At 42.5% G+C, this 16,151-nt stretch overlaps 1 protein-coding gene across 1 annotated transcript in view; it reads right to left on the minus strand.

The window, feature by feature from the left end:
- Positions 1-604: 604 nt before the first annotated feature.
- Positions 605-16,151, minus strand: part of thnsl2 (threonine synthase-like 2) — a 41,092-nt gene continuing 25,545 nt past the window's right edge. The window contains exons 5-9 of the mRNA XM_078554401.1: positions 12,327-12,557; positions 11,177-11,325; positions 10,349-10,474; positions 6,104-6,255; positions 605-855 (exon numbers count right to left, since the gene is read on the minus strand). Coding sequence (XP_078410527.1) covers positions 651-855; positions 6,104-6,255; positions 10,349-10,474; positions 11,177-11,325; positions 12,327-12,557 — 863 coding nt within the window. The 3' untranslated portion in view covers positions 605-650. The remainder of the gene's footprint in view (positions 856-6,103; positions 6,256-10,348; positions 10,475-11,176; positions 11,326-12,326; positions 12,558-16,151) is intronic.

Below are 16,151 nucleotides of genomic sequence, written 5' to 3' on the forward strand. Positions count from 1 at the left end.
TGAGGGCCAGAGGCAAACTGTAGGCTTGTCTAAGAGAGAGTCAAGCCTGAGGTTGCAGTAGGAGAGGAGTTCCGAATGGTGAAAACTAGAGAACTACAAAAAAAAACAAACACAGCTGACAGCTCAGAGCATTAGGAAACCCATCCAGAACACCGCTCTGAACCAGACCCAGCCCACAGGTAGGAGCTTGGGGTAGGTGTGAAGAAAGCGATTCGGAGAGGGGTAAACCGACATTGACAGCATCCTTTACTGCAGGTATGTGCAGCCAGGAGGAGTACTCCTGGGATGGAGTGTAGTTCCGTCCTGGTCCTGGAAGCTTTCTTTGATTGACAACCTCAATGTCAGTCAGCATCTATTCTGCATTAACTGATCCCATGAGAGCAGGTGTCAAGAACAATAAAGTCCAGCACCATCGGTAACAAAAGACCGAGGGAAAGGGCTGAATTGATGAATGCAGTAGGTTAGTTCATCTGAATCCAATAACAAATCAAGAGCAGGCCCATTGGAGGCAGAGAACACCCTTGGGATTTGGGCAGCAGACGATAAACACACACATGCAGAATCAGAGAATTTGGCCTTCCATTATCCAGGTACAAAAGACCAGTGTGGTGAAACCAAGGCTATTTATATGTTTGATTCTGGGAAGACATTCATGTTTTTCTGCGTACATTAATTTCCTCAATTTTATGGTAGAGAATCTTTTCCCAGTCTTCTCCTCTCTTCATGTCCATATAGCGTGTCTCCATGGTCTCCAAAGCACGGATCTCAGGTGGAATTTCTGGAGTTAGTCCAGCCTTCAGTACAGCCTCCGGGAACTTAGCAGCAGCAGCGGTCGCTAGGCAACATCTAGGGGTGCTACGTGCAACCAGACAAAGAGAATTAGTGGAGAGACAGTCAGGACTGTGAAAACAGTGTGAGTCCTACAATACATACCTGTGTAATTAAGAAAGGAATACCTTTTAGTTGTATTTGTGGGTCGTACTAGCATTTAATAAGCACAGTAAATTGTAGTATACATAGGAATTATTTTAAATTAATGAAGAAAATGTGTAAAATAAATTAGTAAATAAATACTGCACGAAATGTTTTATACAAAGTTTAAGGTATGTCAGTGTAGCTTGGCCATATGGAATGTGTATCCTGCGGGATGTGGGAAGTCATGCAGGCACAAAGTGCCCTCGATGACTACACCTGCAGGAAGTGTCACCAGCTGCAGAAGCTTGAGCTTTGAGTTGCAGAACTCAAGTGGCAGCTGAAGTCACTGCAGTGCATCCGCCAGGCTGACAATTACATGGATAGCACATTCAGAGGTGGTCACACTGCAGCTAAGGAGTACATAGACAGAGAGGGAATGGGTGACTGCCAGAGTATCTAAGATAAAGAGGCAGGTAGTGCAGGAATCCCCTTAGATTATTTCACTTGCTAACCGCTTTTCCATTTTGGATACTGGTGAATGAAATGGTTCCTCAGAGGACTGTAGCAAGAGTCAAGATCGTGGCACCACAGGTGGCTCAGCTGCAGAGGAGGAGAGGATGAAGAGTGGAAGTGCTATAGTAGATGGGATTCCATAGTTAGGGGAGCAGACAGGCATTTCTGTGGCCATAGGCATGACTCCAGGATGGGATGTTGCCTCCCTGGTGCCAGGGTCAAGGATGTCACAGAGCACCTGCAGGGCATTCTTTTGGAGGTAAGTGAGCAGCCAGAGGTTGTTGGCCATATTGTGACCAATGACATAGGTAGGAAAAAGGATGAGGCCCTGAAAACAGATTTCATGGAGTCAGGTAAGGAATTAAAAAGTAGGACGTCAAGAGCAGTAATCTCAGGATTACTCCCAGTGCCACATACAATTGAGCATAAGAATAGGAAGATTGAACAGCTAAAAATGGGGCTGGAAAAATTGAGTAGGAGGGAGGGTTTTAGATTTCTGAGGCATTGGGACCGATTCTGGGGCAGGTGGGACCTGTACACCTTAACAGGACTGGGACTATTGTCCTCATGGGGAGGTTTGCTAGTGTTGTTGGGGAGGGTTTAATCTAGATTGGCAGGGGGGGTGAGAACCTGAGGGGAAATTCAAAGTGGGGAAGAGAAAAACTGGCAGTGGGAAGTAGGAAAGTATCAAGTGATAATGAAGATATATCAGAGAGTAGTATCAAGGTAGACCGAATATTTGGAGAGCTTGATACAATTAGAGTAGGCAAGAGTAAGTCAGAATAAACAGGAAAGTAAAAAAGCTTAAATCACGGCCAATATGCATGTATGTGAATGAAGAGTATGATTAATAAGATTGGGGAACTGCAGTCACAGGCTGACAAATGGACTTATTGCTATAACAGAGACCTGGCTCAAAGAAGGGCAGGACTGGACGTTAAATATTCCTGGGTCCAAGGTGTTTAGGAGAGACAGGAAAGGAAGAAAAGTGGGAGGGGTGGGGAGATTGGCAACATTGATTAAAGATGGCATTAGAGTACTGGAGAGAGAGGATGTTCCAGAGGGGTCTCTGGCTAGAGGTAAGGAATGAAAAAGGTGCAATAACTTTGATCAGCGTAGTATATAGACCACCAACTAGCGGAAGGGATGTGAAGAAACAAATTTGCAAAAAAATTACAGAGAGGTGCAAGATTTGTGGAGTAATCATAATGGGGGACTTCAATTATCCAAATATAGACTGGGATAGGAATAGTGCAAAGGGGCAAGAGCGGCAAGAGTTTCTGAAATGCGTTCAAGATAATTTTCTGCAGCAGTATGTTTCCGGTCCAACGAGAGGACATGCACTTTTGGACATGGTTCTGGGGAATGAGTTGGCCCAAGTGGATTTCATATCAGTGGGAGAGCCTTTAAGGGACAGTGATCATTGTATCACAAGGTTTAGGTTGGTCATGGAAAAGGACAGGGCACAATCGAGAGCAGAGATAATTAATTGGGGGAAAGCCAACTTTGATGTGATGACAATGCATCTGAGTCAAGTGAGTTGGAATCAAACGTTGGTAGAAAGGACGATGGCTGAACAATTGGCCACCTTCAAAGAAAAGGTATTGCAGGCAATGTCAAGGTATATTGCCTTGAAGGGGAAAGATAGGACAAATGAATCCAGAGTGCCCTGGATGATGAGAGAGATAGAGGTAAAGATGAAAAGGAAGAAGTATAACAGATGTTAGGTAGAAAATACAATCGAGAATCAGGCTGAATATAGGTGGACCAAAGCGGAAGTGAAGAAACTAATAAGAAAAGCAAGGAGAGAGCATGAAAAGAGGCTGGCAACAAACATAAAAAGGAATCCCAAGGTCTTCTATAATCATATAAATAATAAAAGGGTAGTAAAAGAAAGATAAAAACAAAGTACTGCGGATGTTGAAAATCTGAAACAAAAACAGGAAATGCTGGTAAAACTCAGCAGGTCTGGCAGCATCTGTGGGGAGAGAAACAGAGTTAACATTTTGAGTCATTTTAACTCTTCTTCAGAGCTAAGGAGGTAAAAGAAAGATTAGGGCTGATTTGGGACAAAAAAGAGGCTGGAGAAGTAGCGGAGGTATTGAATGAATACTTTGCATCTGTCTTTATAAAGAAAGAAGATGCTGCCCAGGCGGAGGTGAGAGAGGAGGTAACTGATACACTAGGAGAATTTACAATTGAGAGGAAGGAGGTGTTGGAAAGGCTATCTTTACTTAAAATGGATAAGGTACCAGGACCAGATGACATTCATCTAAGGTTACTGAGGGAAGTGAGTGTGGAAATTGCAGAGTGATCATCTTCCCATCTTCCTTAGACACAAGGGAGGTGGCAGAGGACTGGAGAAATGTTACACCTTTGTTCAAAAAGAGGTGCATGGGTAAAACTGGAAACTAAAGACCAGTCAGTTTGACCTCAGTGGTAGGGAAACTTCTGGAAATTATAGTTCAGGATAAAATCAATAGTCACTTAGACAAGTGCAAGATAATTAAGGATGGATTCATTAAGGGAAAATCATGTTTAACTAACTCGCTAGAATTTTTTGAGGAGGTAACAGAGAAGGTTGATAAGGGCAATGCTGTTGATGTAGTATATATGGATTTGCAAAAGGCATTTGATACAGTGCCACACAATAGACTTGTGAGCAAAATTCTAGGTTATGGCATATAAGTGAAAGTAAGCACTTGGATGAGAAATTGGCTGAGTGACAGGAAACAGAGAGTAGTGATAAGTGGTTGTATTTCAGATTTGAGGAAGGTCTGTAATGGAGTTCCCCAGGGGTCAGTGTTAGGACCTAGCCTGTGGTGTGTAAGGCATAATTTCAAAATTTGTAGATGATACGAAGATTGGAAATGTTGTCAACTGTGATGGGGATAGTCTCAAACTTCAAAAGGGCACAGACATGTTGGTGGATTAGGTAAACAAGTGGCAGATGAAGTTCAATGAAGAGGAGTGTGAGGTGATTCATTTTGGAGGAAGAATATGGTGAGACAGTATAAAATAAAAGGAGCGACTCTAAAGGAGGTGCAGGAACAAAGGGACCTCGGTGTATATGTACAAAGGTCACTGAAGATGGCAGAGCATGTTGAGAGAACAGTTAATAAAACACATAGTATCTTAGGCTTTATTAATAGGGGCATTGAGTACAAGAGTAAGGAGGCCATGTTGAACTTGTATAAAACACTAGTTGGGCCTCATATGGAGTACTGCATCCAGTTCTGGGTGTCATAATTGTGGAAGGATGTGAAGGCTTTGGAGAGAATACAGAGGAGGTTCACAAGAATGATTCCAGGGATAAAGAACGGTACCTATGAGGATTGATTGTAGAGTTTGGGACTCTATTCCCTGGGGAAAAGAAGGCTGCGAGGAGACTTGATAGAGGTATTCAAGATCCTGAGGGGTATGGACAGGGTAAATAGTGAGAAACTGTTTCCACTCAAGAGAGCATCAAGAACTAGAGGGCATGGATTCAAAATAATTGGCAGTGGGAATAAATGCGATGTGAGGGAAAACTTTTCACCCAGAAGGTGGCTGGAGCCTGGAACAAACTTCCTGAGAGGGTGGTGGATGCAGGCTTGATCGAGGTGTTCAAAAGGGAATTGGATTGCTACCTGAAAAGATAGAATGTGCAAGTTATGGGAATAAGGCAGGGGAGTGGGACTAGGTGGCATGCTCTTTCAGAACATGGGCCAAATGGCCTCCTTCTGCACTGTAAAGGTTCTGTGATTCTGTGAATGATAGGGGGATAGTGTGGGTAAAAGGCATTGAAGTGTTCGATCAGCCATGATCACATTGAATTGTGGAGCAGACTCAACGGGCTGAATGGCCTTCTCCTGTTCCTATGTTCCATGTGTGTAGAGGTGGATGCCCGAGTATTCACACATTTACAACTATGTATTACTGAGAAAAGAGACATGTATAAGCTTTTCATCTTGTACTCATCAGGGCACTCACAAGAATACCAAAATAAGGGGAAAGCAACAATTTATACTGTATGTGAAGAGAATGCTGATTGGTTGGCAAGTGGAATTGCCATGGAGAATGTACCAGTGATGGTGACTGACATAATCCTCAATGCGCTAAGAATTACACTGACAACCAATTTAAGATTGTCAGTCAGTGCATTGCGTGTACTGGAAGAATTAAGTATATTAATACACAGGACCCTGTTCTTTGCAGACAGAAAGAACATGTACACACATTGTGCCTGTTTCAGCTAAACAAAATAAGTGACAGCCAATCGCTGACTCATTCCTCAGGACAATTCCTCGACCAATCAGTGTCAAGCTCCTGGTTTAAATTTCAAACAATGCTTGGCAGTTAACTGTCAGTCACCAATACTGTTGCATTCTCCATGGCAATGCCATTTGCCAACCAATTAGCACTCTCTTCACATGTGGTATAAATTGTTGTTTTCCCCTTATATTGGTGTTCTTGCGAGTGTCCTGATGAGTGTAAGACGAAAAGTTTAGGCATGCCTCTTTTTTCAGCTATACTCAAGTTCTGTACTAACAAACGGCTAATTGAAAGTTATTTATCTGTAGATAAATTGGTATTAATACAACGCCTTGCTTTATAGCCTGAACACTCCTGCATGTTCAGTGCACCATTTAAAGTTTAGTTGTTCAATGAGTGAAAGGTTGACCAGTGCCATTACCTGTCTGTGCCCGGGTCTGATTGCTGATAATGGTAGGTGACAGCGACAGCAGAATGAGGACACAGCAGATACTGATTCTCATTCCAACAGCGGAACATCGTTTCAATCACATTCTCATCATTCACAGCGAATGAACTGAAAGCTTGTGACAGCTGTATGTCAAAACAAAAAAGGCAACAGGTTAGAGGTCATCTCAGTGGCCCAGCAATCGTTTTAGTAACCTCGAACGCTCCTCGCTTCAACTGTGGCCTTCAGCATACTTCTTATTTTTTGAATTCATTCAGGGGATGTGGGCTTCGCTGGCTAGGCCAGCATTTATTGCCCATCCCTTGAGAAGAGCTGCTTTCTTGAACCGTATAGCCCTGCTTCACAGTTCACTCTTTTGGTTAGGGGGTGGGGGGGGAGGGGTGTTGGGGCTGTCCAGGTGTGAGTCTGGACAATGTACAGCTGGCAGGTTCTCTGATCATGGCAGCGTCATGGTGGAGCCTGACCTTCAGCCGCCATCTTACTGAGATTCCAGAGATCTGCCATGGATGCCTTAAATGAGCCTGTTCCTCAAAGTTAAATTCTGTGGTTGCCTTCATAGCCACTGCGAGAATATTGCAGGCAGAGGAGCATGACTGCAGATCCTTGTGCTGTAGACAGGAGTTTCATCCGACTGCCTCTTTGCAGGAGTATGTTCTTCCTATACACTTCACCAGTGTCCCTACATAACCTGTGTTGTTTGTATATCCTATGGGAATAATACCTGATGGGGCGGATCCTCATTCAATGCTGCCTGACTCTTGGTCACATCATGCTCTGATGCTCCATTGGGAATGTCACCCTGATAAGCCCTCACTCTGGATGGGTAGGATTGGGATGGTGAGTGAAAATCTCTTGGTGGCCTTAACCAGTCACAAGCAGCGAGAAGAAAGTCCAGGTCTGTGAAGGCAAATTTGAATCATGTTTCTTAACTGCAGAAATCGTGAGTGTTAACTCCTTACAGATGAATTTGGCAACTGGTGTACCTTAGAAATCTTAGCCTAAGTTAACCCAGGCAGTTTGTGAATGTAAAAAACAGGGAACTAGGAGCTGCAGGATCAGTGAGCCTTATTATAATACAATCAAATTGCAGGATGCACCTAAAAATATGACGAAATTCAGCGCTGATTCTGCATTGAAATTACACTGAGAACAGTGAAGAAATTCTCCCCCAAGTTATTCCAAACACCTTAATGACAGAATTATGTCCTGGCTAATATTTATCCCTCATTACCGAAGAAACAGATTATCTGCTCAATATTACATTGCGGCTTGGGGCCTTGTGAGCTTGATGTCCTACATTACAACAAGGACTATACTTCAAAAGTGCTATGTTGGCTGTAAAGCACTTCGGACATTCATGAAGTTGTGAAAGATGCTATATAAATGCAAGTTCTGTTTTTTCATGTGTGAATGTTGGGTGAAAACAATATTGGACTTAGCTATATTAAATAATACTTGGACTTAGCTATGATGGCCCTAACTACTGATCAAGGGTTCAACGGGTCACCATGGTCTCCTAGTCCCTAATGAAACAAGCTCATACTTGCCTAACCTTTCCTCATAACTTGGGTATCAAATGAGTTGATCACTTCATAAAGTAAAACATTGCTTTCCATGGATATGGTGACAGTACTGCTGATAAGTTCAGATCAATGTTCAATAGATTACCCTATTCCTAAAGTATAATGGCCAGGACTTTGCTGCAATAATAATGGCGAGGTTATCAGTGCTCATTGTCAGTTGTTATGATCGCGAGGTAGACCATTAACTTATATAAATAAACGCAAACTCCCAGTCAGTAACTGAAAGAATTACACCACATTTTAAATGCAAACTGTTTCTGTACAAGAGCTAAACAAAACAGTACTACTAGTGGTCACTTGTTCACACAAAACTTGAATACTGCTGAAAAGAGAAACATGTTGCCAAAGCTTTCCATCTTGCACTCATCTGGACAAATGCAAGAATGCCAAATTTCAAATGATTACAGCAGTTTATACTATAGAAGAAAAGGATGCTAACTGGTTGGCAAGTCCACTGTGATTGGCAGAGGCATTACCATGGGGAAATCAACAGGGAACAATAAACTCCCCGAGCTACTGGATAATTTTTAAAACAGGGCAAGGCTTGAGCATATTCCTTTTGTTTGCAAAGAATAGGGTCCCTGTGTATGAATGTAGGATACTTCTAACAAGGGTAAATGAGCCACATTATGAGCTCGAATGATTATTTTAAATTGGTTGTCAGTGTAGCTATTAGCATACTCAGAATTGGTCAGTAAGTGCTACCCAATCACAGAATCACATTTTCAGCAATATTCAAGTACTATATTCAACACTATATTAATACTATGTTAAACCTGAAAACCTCAATAGACCACTTCCTGTTCTACTTTTTTTCCACTCAACAGTTCCCCTATCCTTTACAAGATCTTGAGAGTTCTTTCACTTCTCTTGGAGCCAAACCAAAGTGTGCCACAACTCTCAGGAATTCACTTTGATTCTCCTCAGTCTTCCTACTATTTTCTGAGGTATGAGATTTCTTGGCCTCCTTCCTCAAACATCCAGCTAGGCGACCCTCCAACTCTCATTAAGCACTTCATGGCTGTGGACATCTCAGCTCAAGCAGGGCCTCACTGCTTTCTTGCTCAGTGACTCCAAAAATCAGACAACACCCTTTGTTTCTGATTGCCCTTTTGCATTTGGTCTGCAGCTCCTGACAGATTTCTCCCTCTCCTCATCTCAATGCTACTTCCAGGCACCAACTGCAACTGCTAGCAGCTTTCTCTCTTTGCCTGTTTCCAAATTGTTCCAGCTCCAGATATAAAACTGCCTGTTTTCTGTGACAAATCGCATACATAAACACAAAACAAAAGGGTACCTCCTTGCAACATATCCCCACAGCAACATGGCACACCTGGATGTCCCAGATAGAGATTTCAGCTAATTAACTTCACCTTTTAAAACATTCCCTTTGTTCTGGGAAACCATATAAATAATTTAAACCCCTTATGAAGACAACTGTAGACACCTCACCTTCATGAAGAAACTCAAAAAGGGGCTATCCATTCTTTAATGTTTTCCCATGTGCAATTCTGATCTTATTAAATAAATACAGGCCACCCTTTGAATGGCAACTACTTCAGCTCTGTTTACCAGCTTCATACCAGGTGCTTCTATTACCTTACACTTAAAACTCCACCCCCACAAACTAAAAGTTATGCTCCCAAAACATATGAATCATGAAATTAAGACATTTTCACAACACATTATACGGTCGCAACTTCTGGTGTCCGCACATGCGCAGTTAAATGTGGGAATCCAGAAATTGCTGTCTCTCCACTTTGCTGACCTCACTGATGTTATGACCTTATGTTTAGACATAATTTAACTTTTAAATGGAGTAATAAGTCATAATTACAGATGAACAATCTCTTTGGCCCTGAAAAATTAATTTTACAAGTGTTAACAAATAGAGCAGTGTGACTCACTTACACATTCTAGACGCTAGATATATTCACACACACAGCCCTGTTCTTTGCAGACAGAAGGAGCATGTCCATGCATTACACCTTTTTCAACTAAACAAAACCTTGGGGTCAGCCATTCCCTGGTTCATTCCCCATGACCAATCAGAGTTGACCTGCCTGGTTTGAATTTGAACAAAATCTTGGCGGTTAACTGTTCTCATGCATCCTCCATGGCAACGCTGCTACCAATCAGAGTCCACTTGCCAGCCAATCAGCACTCTCTTCTCCTGCAGTATAAATTGTTGTTCCCTTTACCATTGGTATTCTTGCAAACTATCCTGATGAGTGCAAGATGAAAAATTGTTTATTCTGTTTTTTTTCTGTCTCTTCTTTTATTTCTCTCCCTTAATCCCCCTCATATTTCACAATCTTTATTTGACCTTCTCTACATCGTTTAAATCTAAATTGTATTTCATGCTGTATATTTCCTAGTTTGGGCTTTCCATGCCTCAGTGAGGATACTTCAGTGATTAGTTATGGAGCCTCACTGTTGTTTGCCCTGTTCATAAATGCCACACATCTGTGGTAGAGGGCATCATGTGGGAAAAATGGAAACCTCCACTGACAAGCTCACATATAGCCTGTGGGCAGTTGTCGGTGAGGTGAATGACCAGCACCGTTCCTTGGCCACTGAGTGCAAAATCCGCACCAACGCCTAATCAATTGTCAAAAAACAAAGAAATACAGACCTTTGTGGACAAGGCTTCTGGCACACTGGCTTTGCCCAGTTTCTGGAATTCTCCCATTATCATTTTTATCAAGGTGCTATCCTTTTCCGACAACAGCCAGAATATTCTCTCCAAGTTGTATGGTTCCTGCAGAAGTAAGAAAAATTTGTTCATGTCAACTAGGAGCACCCTCACCTCTGAGTCAGAGGGTTGTGGATTCAAGTCCCACTCCAGGACTCGAGTACAAAAATCAAAGCTGACATTCCAGTGAGTGTCGCATTGTCGGAGGTGCTGTCTTTCAGTTGGGAAGTTAAACAGGGGCCCTGTCTGCCCACTCGGGTGGATGTAAAAGATCCCATGGCACCATTTTGAAGAACAGCAGGGAAGTTATCCCTAGTGCCCTGGCCAATATTTATCCCTGAATCAACAGCACAAAAGCAGATTATCTGGTCATTATCAAATTGCTGTTTGTGCACTGCTTGCTGGGCACAAATTTCCAAATTTCCCAGATTATGACAGTGACTAGAGTTCAAAAGTACTTCATTGTCTGTGAAGTTCTTTGGAACATTGTGAAAGACTATGTGTAAATGCAAGTCTTTCTTTCCTCTTTCCACTTGCCTTGCTGAGCAAGAGGTGTTCGGTAGCCCCTCAACTCTTACGCAGGGACAGGGATGGGAGGTTCCTATCTGTTGTCAAGTCACCTAATGCCTCTACTGAGCAGGCTTACATTCTCAAGATTAAAGGATATGTTCACATGTACCGGTACAAATGGACACTGCCGTCAAGAATCAATCAAAGCAGTTTTACACTAGTGCAACAGCCCAGGAATTAACCTCAGCATTAGCATACCTGGATGTCAATGGACGGTGCCAAGGAAGGCTTAATTGAATCGGCCAATGAGAAGTCACCATTCTGAATGGTTCTGTGAATTATGTCATTTTCGTTGACGACTGCGACTAATTGAATTGGGAGACCCATCATCTGAGCAATGTATCCAGCTGGGAAAGACAGGGATGGAGGTTCAAGCGATTAAAAAAACACAATCACAGAAACTTAAAAGGAACATAGAACTTGGGTGGCATCCTCAGCAAATCATCATTTCAATGAGAACTTGGCTTCCCGCAGTTTATAACAGCCAGAAATGCACAAGTCTCAGTGCAACTTTAGGCCTAGCACGCCTGACAAAATACTGGGAGCATAGCAACACGGCAATTATAGGATGGCTCCGCATAGCCATAGAAGTGAACAGGAAGAGCCCATTTGGCCCATCGGGTTTGTGCTAGCTGTTTCCTAAAGCAATCCCAATATTATCCTACTATAGTTATATAAACACCATTGAGTTGGGGTGGGGGGGCGGAAGGGTGGCTGGTGTTGCAGGAAGTGGAATGCTGGGGGGTCAGCAGCAAGGCAAGAGGGGTGGCTAACAGCAAGCCACGCCTCCTCAGTATCCAGTCCCTTGATCAGGCATTGAAAGCTTTTGATCAACGGACACCTCCCTCCCCCCACCCCGACCCCACCACACACCCCGGAAGTGACAAGCTGGCCACGTGCTTTTGGCTGCTGTGCATGCCACATGGTGCCAGGCTCCCTGCAGCTGGGTTAATACCAGCACCGGCAGGATGAGGCCCATAAGTGGTCATTAATTGGCCAATTAATTGGGCAGGTTAACCATGTGCCTTTTCGCCCAGAACTTAATCCTGGTGGAGGCGGAAAGGTGGTAGTGTTTGAATACGCCACCATCCTGCCTAATTAACATGCCCTTCCTGCCTCCTAGCTTGCCACCAGCAAGAGCAGAAGATCCCACACTTCAGCACATAGTGTTGTGCTGAGGGAGTGCTGCACTGCCGGAGGATCCCCCATTCCCATGGGAAATTGAACCGAGGCATCCTCTGCCTTCGCAGGTGGATGGAAGAGAAAGGTGCAGCATCATGTAAAACACTGTCACTGTCCAGTTAACCAAAGCTGCTGTGTGACCCAGGGTATTTCATCTTATTCCTACCTGTGATGTTGCCTGCTGCTCCTGTTGGTACAACAATCTCCACCAAAGGAAGTGGAGTCTCCTTCATTGAAGGGCTACAGTGGAAGTATGCATAGAAATAGTGTGCGATCTGCACCATGACGCGGGCCCAGTTGATGGAGTTTAAGCTCATTATGTTGTGTCTCTTCACAAACTCAGTGTCAGCAAACACATTCCGGATTGGCTCATCCAGCTCATCACTTGTGCCATCAGCTGAATAAAAAGCACAGGACAGAATCAAAACACAGAATTATACAGAGAATGGAACATGGAAACAGGACGTTCGCACAAGCAGAGAGCAAGCAACTATACCTACCCCATTGACATATATCTTCAACTACCTATTCAACTTAATATGCAATGGTGACACAGTTTCTGCCTCAGCCAATTACTAGGGGTGAACAGTTTGCACTGACTGACATAATTACACTCAGAGTCGCACTCTACACCATCATTAGCAAATTATCGGTGAATAGCAAGATTCAATTTAACATCAGAACATCCTGCTCTCACCCTACTCTCATGCCCACATGTCCGTCCTTGGCCTGCTGTAATGTTCCAGCGAAGCCCAACACAAACTGGAGGAACAGCACCTCATCTTCCAATTAGGCACTTTACAGCCTTCTGGACTTAACATTGAGTTCGACAACTTCAGACCAAGAACTCTTCCCTCTGTCTTCACCCCTTTTTTAATCCCCCTCGTAAAAATGTATTTTTATCAACTCATTTTTATTTTTATTTTTATTGATTCATTCATTGTTTTATCCCCTCTTTATCAATCTCTCCTTAACCCCCAACTATCGCTGGCCTTCTATCCAGCTTCACCTGCTCCACCCCCCTTAAACAGTATAAAATCCATCACATTTCTACTTCTCTTTAGCTCTGAAGAAGGGTCATATGGACTCAAAACGTTAACTCTGTTTCTCTCTCCACAGATAATGTCAGACCTGCTGAGTTTCTCTGTTTTAATTTCAGATTTCTAGCATCTGCAGTATTTTGTTTTTATTATACTATTTAACATCATCATGCTTAGGTATTATACTGAATCGTGTGGAGTAGGGAAACCAGAGTAAGAAAGTCGGCTTGATTCCGTCATTGCATTTTACCCAAGGAAATATGGGGCTAGGTTAAATCTCTGCTCAGTGTTAATAAGAATGTTAAAAATGAAGTTCAAACACATTTGCTTTCCACCCATTGCAGTGCATCTCATCAAATAGAACTTACAGTTCAAAAACAGGCCATTCAGCCCAACTGGTCCATGCTCTACACAACCCTTCTCCCACCTTTCTTCATCTAACCCCATCAACATATCATTCTATTCCTTTCTCACTCATGCACTTATCTAGCTTCTGCTTAAGTGCCTCGATGCTATTTACCTCAGTTATTCTTTATGGTAGCAAGTTCTACATTCTGGTCAAGAAATTTCTCCTGAATTCATTATTAGATTTATTAGTGATTATCTTATATTTATTGTTCTGGTCTTGACTGCAAGTGAAAACATACTCTCTACATCGACCCTCTTGTGGTAATTAAGGTTTTATTTAGTGCGTAATATACCTTCAAGAATAATGCTTGTTAAAGAAGATCACATGATCTTTAGTATCCAATAGGAGAGTAGCGCGAGCTACCTCTGTAGTTAGTAGTGTAGAGATAGAGTTTGCAGTGAAAGCACACATGTATTTGCTGCGGACTACCTTTCTAAATAAACTAAAACTTTCCACCTAAGAAGTATTTTCTGATCAACTCAATAGTACCAGCTATTATACAATGGTATCAATAGCACCAACTCGACCACCCCTCACAACAAACTGGCGACGAGGATATAACAAGTTTAACAGAAGAAATCAGGTGAAATGAAATCAGCACTGTACCTCACCCAGTAGTTGTAAGTAGAAGTTCTATTTGAATCGAAGAAATAATTCCCTTTCAGAATGCTGCAATTCAGAAGAATTGATCCTTTCGATCTAGTCACGGATGATTGGTCTCATTACATTGAACGCCTTGCATTCTTTTTCCAAGCGAATGAGATTACGGGGGAAGAGAAGAGGCAAGTGACCCTCTTAAGTACATGTGGGAATAAAACCTATGGCTTGATTTGAAGTTTGATGGTACCCAGTGCCCCAGATTCAAAACATTTTGATGAATTGGTGGACCTTGTGAATGATCATTATCAACCCAAGCCCTCAGTAATGATGCAAAGATTCAAGTTTAACTCGAGAAATAGAGTCCCGGGGGAGACAGTTGCATCCTATTTGGCAAGTCTGAAGCAGTTAATGGAACATTGTGAGTTTGATACATCGCTAAACGACATGCTCAGAGATTGTTTCGTGTGTAGTGTGAATGAGGACACGATTCAGAAGAGATTATTGTCTGAGTTGAATTTGGATTTTAAGAAGGTGCTAGAGATAGTACTGGCCATGGAAAGCGCAGTGAGGGATTCAAAAGCAGGGAGAGCAAAATGGCGCAGTCCTCTACATCAGGTGGGAAACCCCAGCTAAAAAGGGTGTGAAAATGCAAGACTCTGCTGAGAAGAGGGAAACAGACCCACTAGCCAGAATTTTTTTAAATGACATAGCAGTGAAAACAAAGAATAATTTCAATATAGGTGGAAACAAGCAGTCTTTTAATGAAACTGAATGTTATTATTGTCACAGAAGTGGAAAAATAATGAGACAATGAAAGGAAAGATTCAAGCAGGCTTTTAAACAAAAGAAAAAAACCCAGTGAGATCTACAATGTAGAAGAGCCTAAAACAACAAATTCAGATGTTCACATGTTGTTTAATCTGAAAGTTGGAAAGACAGAACCAACATTTGTAACAGTGAAAGTGAATGGCAGACCTGTTAAAGTGGAAGTGGATACAGGAGCTTCCACTACAGTAATTGGGGAACATACCTTCAGAGATCTGAATAATGGGGATCGTTAATTAAATTTAGAAGAAATAACTGTCCAATTAACAACATACATGGGTGAAGACATTCAAGTCAGAGGCATAAGCAGAGTAACTGTCCATTATGGAAATCAATTGGTAAAGCTACCATTGTTAGTATTGAGAGGCAGAGGACCCAGCTTCCTCGGACAAAATTGGCTAAGGGAAATTGATCTTGAGTGGCCACTGAGATTCCAAAAGGAAGCTGGAAGGGTTCCTGTTTTGGGAAAGGAGTGTGTAAGGACTCAACAACCTGAAGAAGTGCAGGCTGTCTTAAATCAAAGCATGGAAGAACAGTAGAAGGAACTTGGGTACAGAGTTCTAGACGAGGTGAGCAACCTCCAAAAGGAAAAAGAAAACCTGCTAAACGAGCTTTTCACACTACAAGATTCCGGCAGGTCAAAGTTTGTACCTCTAGAAAAGTACGAAAAGAAACAGAAAGAATTCAACGCTTCTCTGAATAAACTGAAGGATGAGTTGTCACAGAAGACACAACAATGCTCAAATTTCCAGGAGGCAGCAAACAAATACAAAAGTTGAGGAATTTTCGAAGAAGCAGACAATTATGAAACTTTGGGAGACTCAACCACAGAGCTCACTCAAGTCAAGCTCACATCTGAAAGAAGGCTAGCCAATATGAAAGTTGAAGAAGGCCGAGATTAAAGCCAGTGCTAGAAAGAAGAAAGCATGTAGATAGAAGAAACAGGAACACAAATAAGACTTTAATCCTGGCAGCATACGAGTACACTTTCCTACATTGGCCTGGAAATCAAATAGCAAGTTCCAATGCACTTAGTCATTTGCCTTTACAAGAAATTGATGAGGGTGTCCCAGTTCCCCAGGAACTAGACCAAGCCCTATCTCAAGTATGAGAACAA

The sequence above is a fragment of the Cetorhinus maximus genome, chromosome 1 (assembly GCF_964194155.1).
Source record: "Cetorhinus maximus chromosome 1, sCetMax3.hap1.1, whole genome shotgun sequence".
Taxonomy (NCBI): Eukaryota; Metazoa; Chordata; class Chondrichthyes; order Lamniformes; family Cetorhinidae; genus Cetorhinus; species Cetorhinus maximus.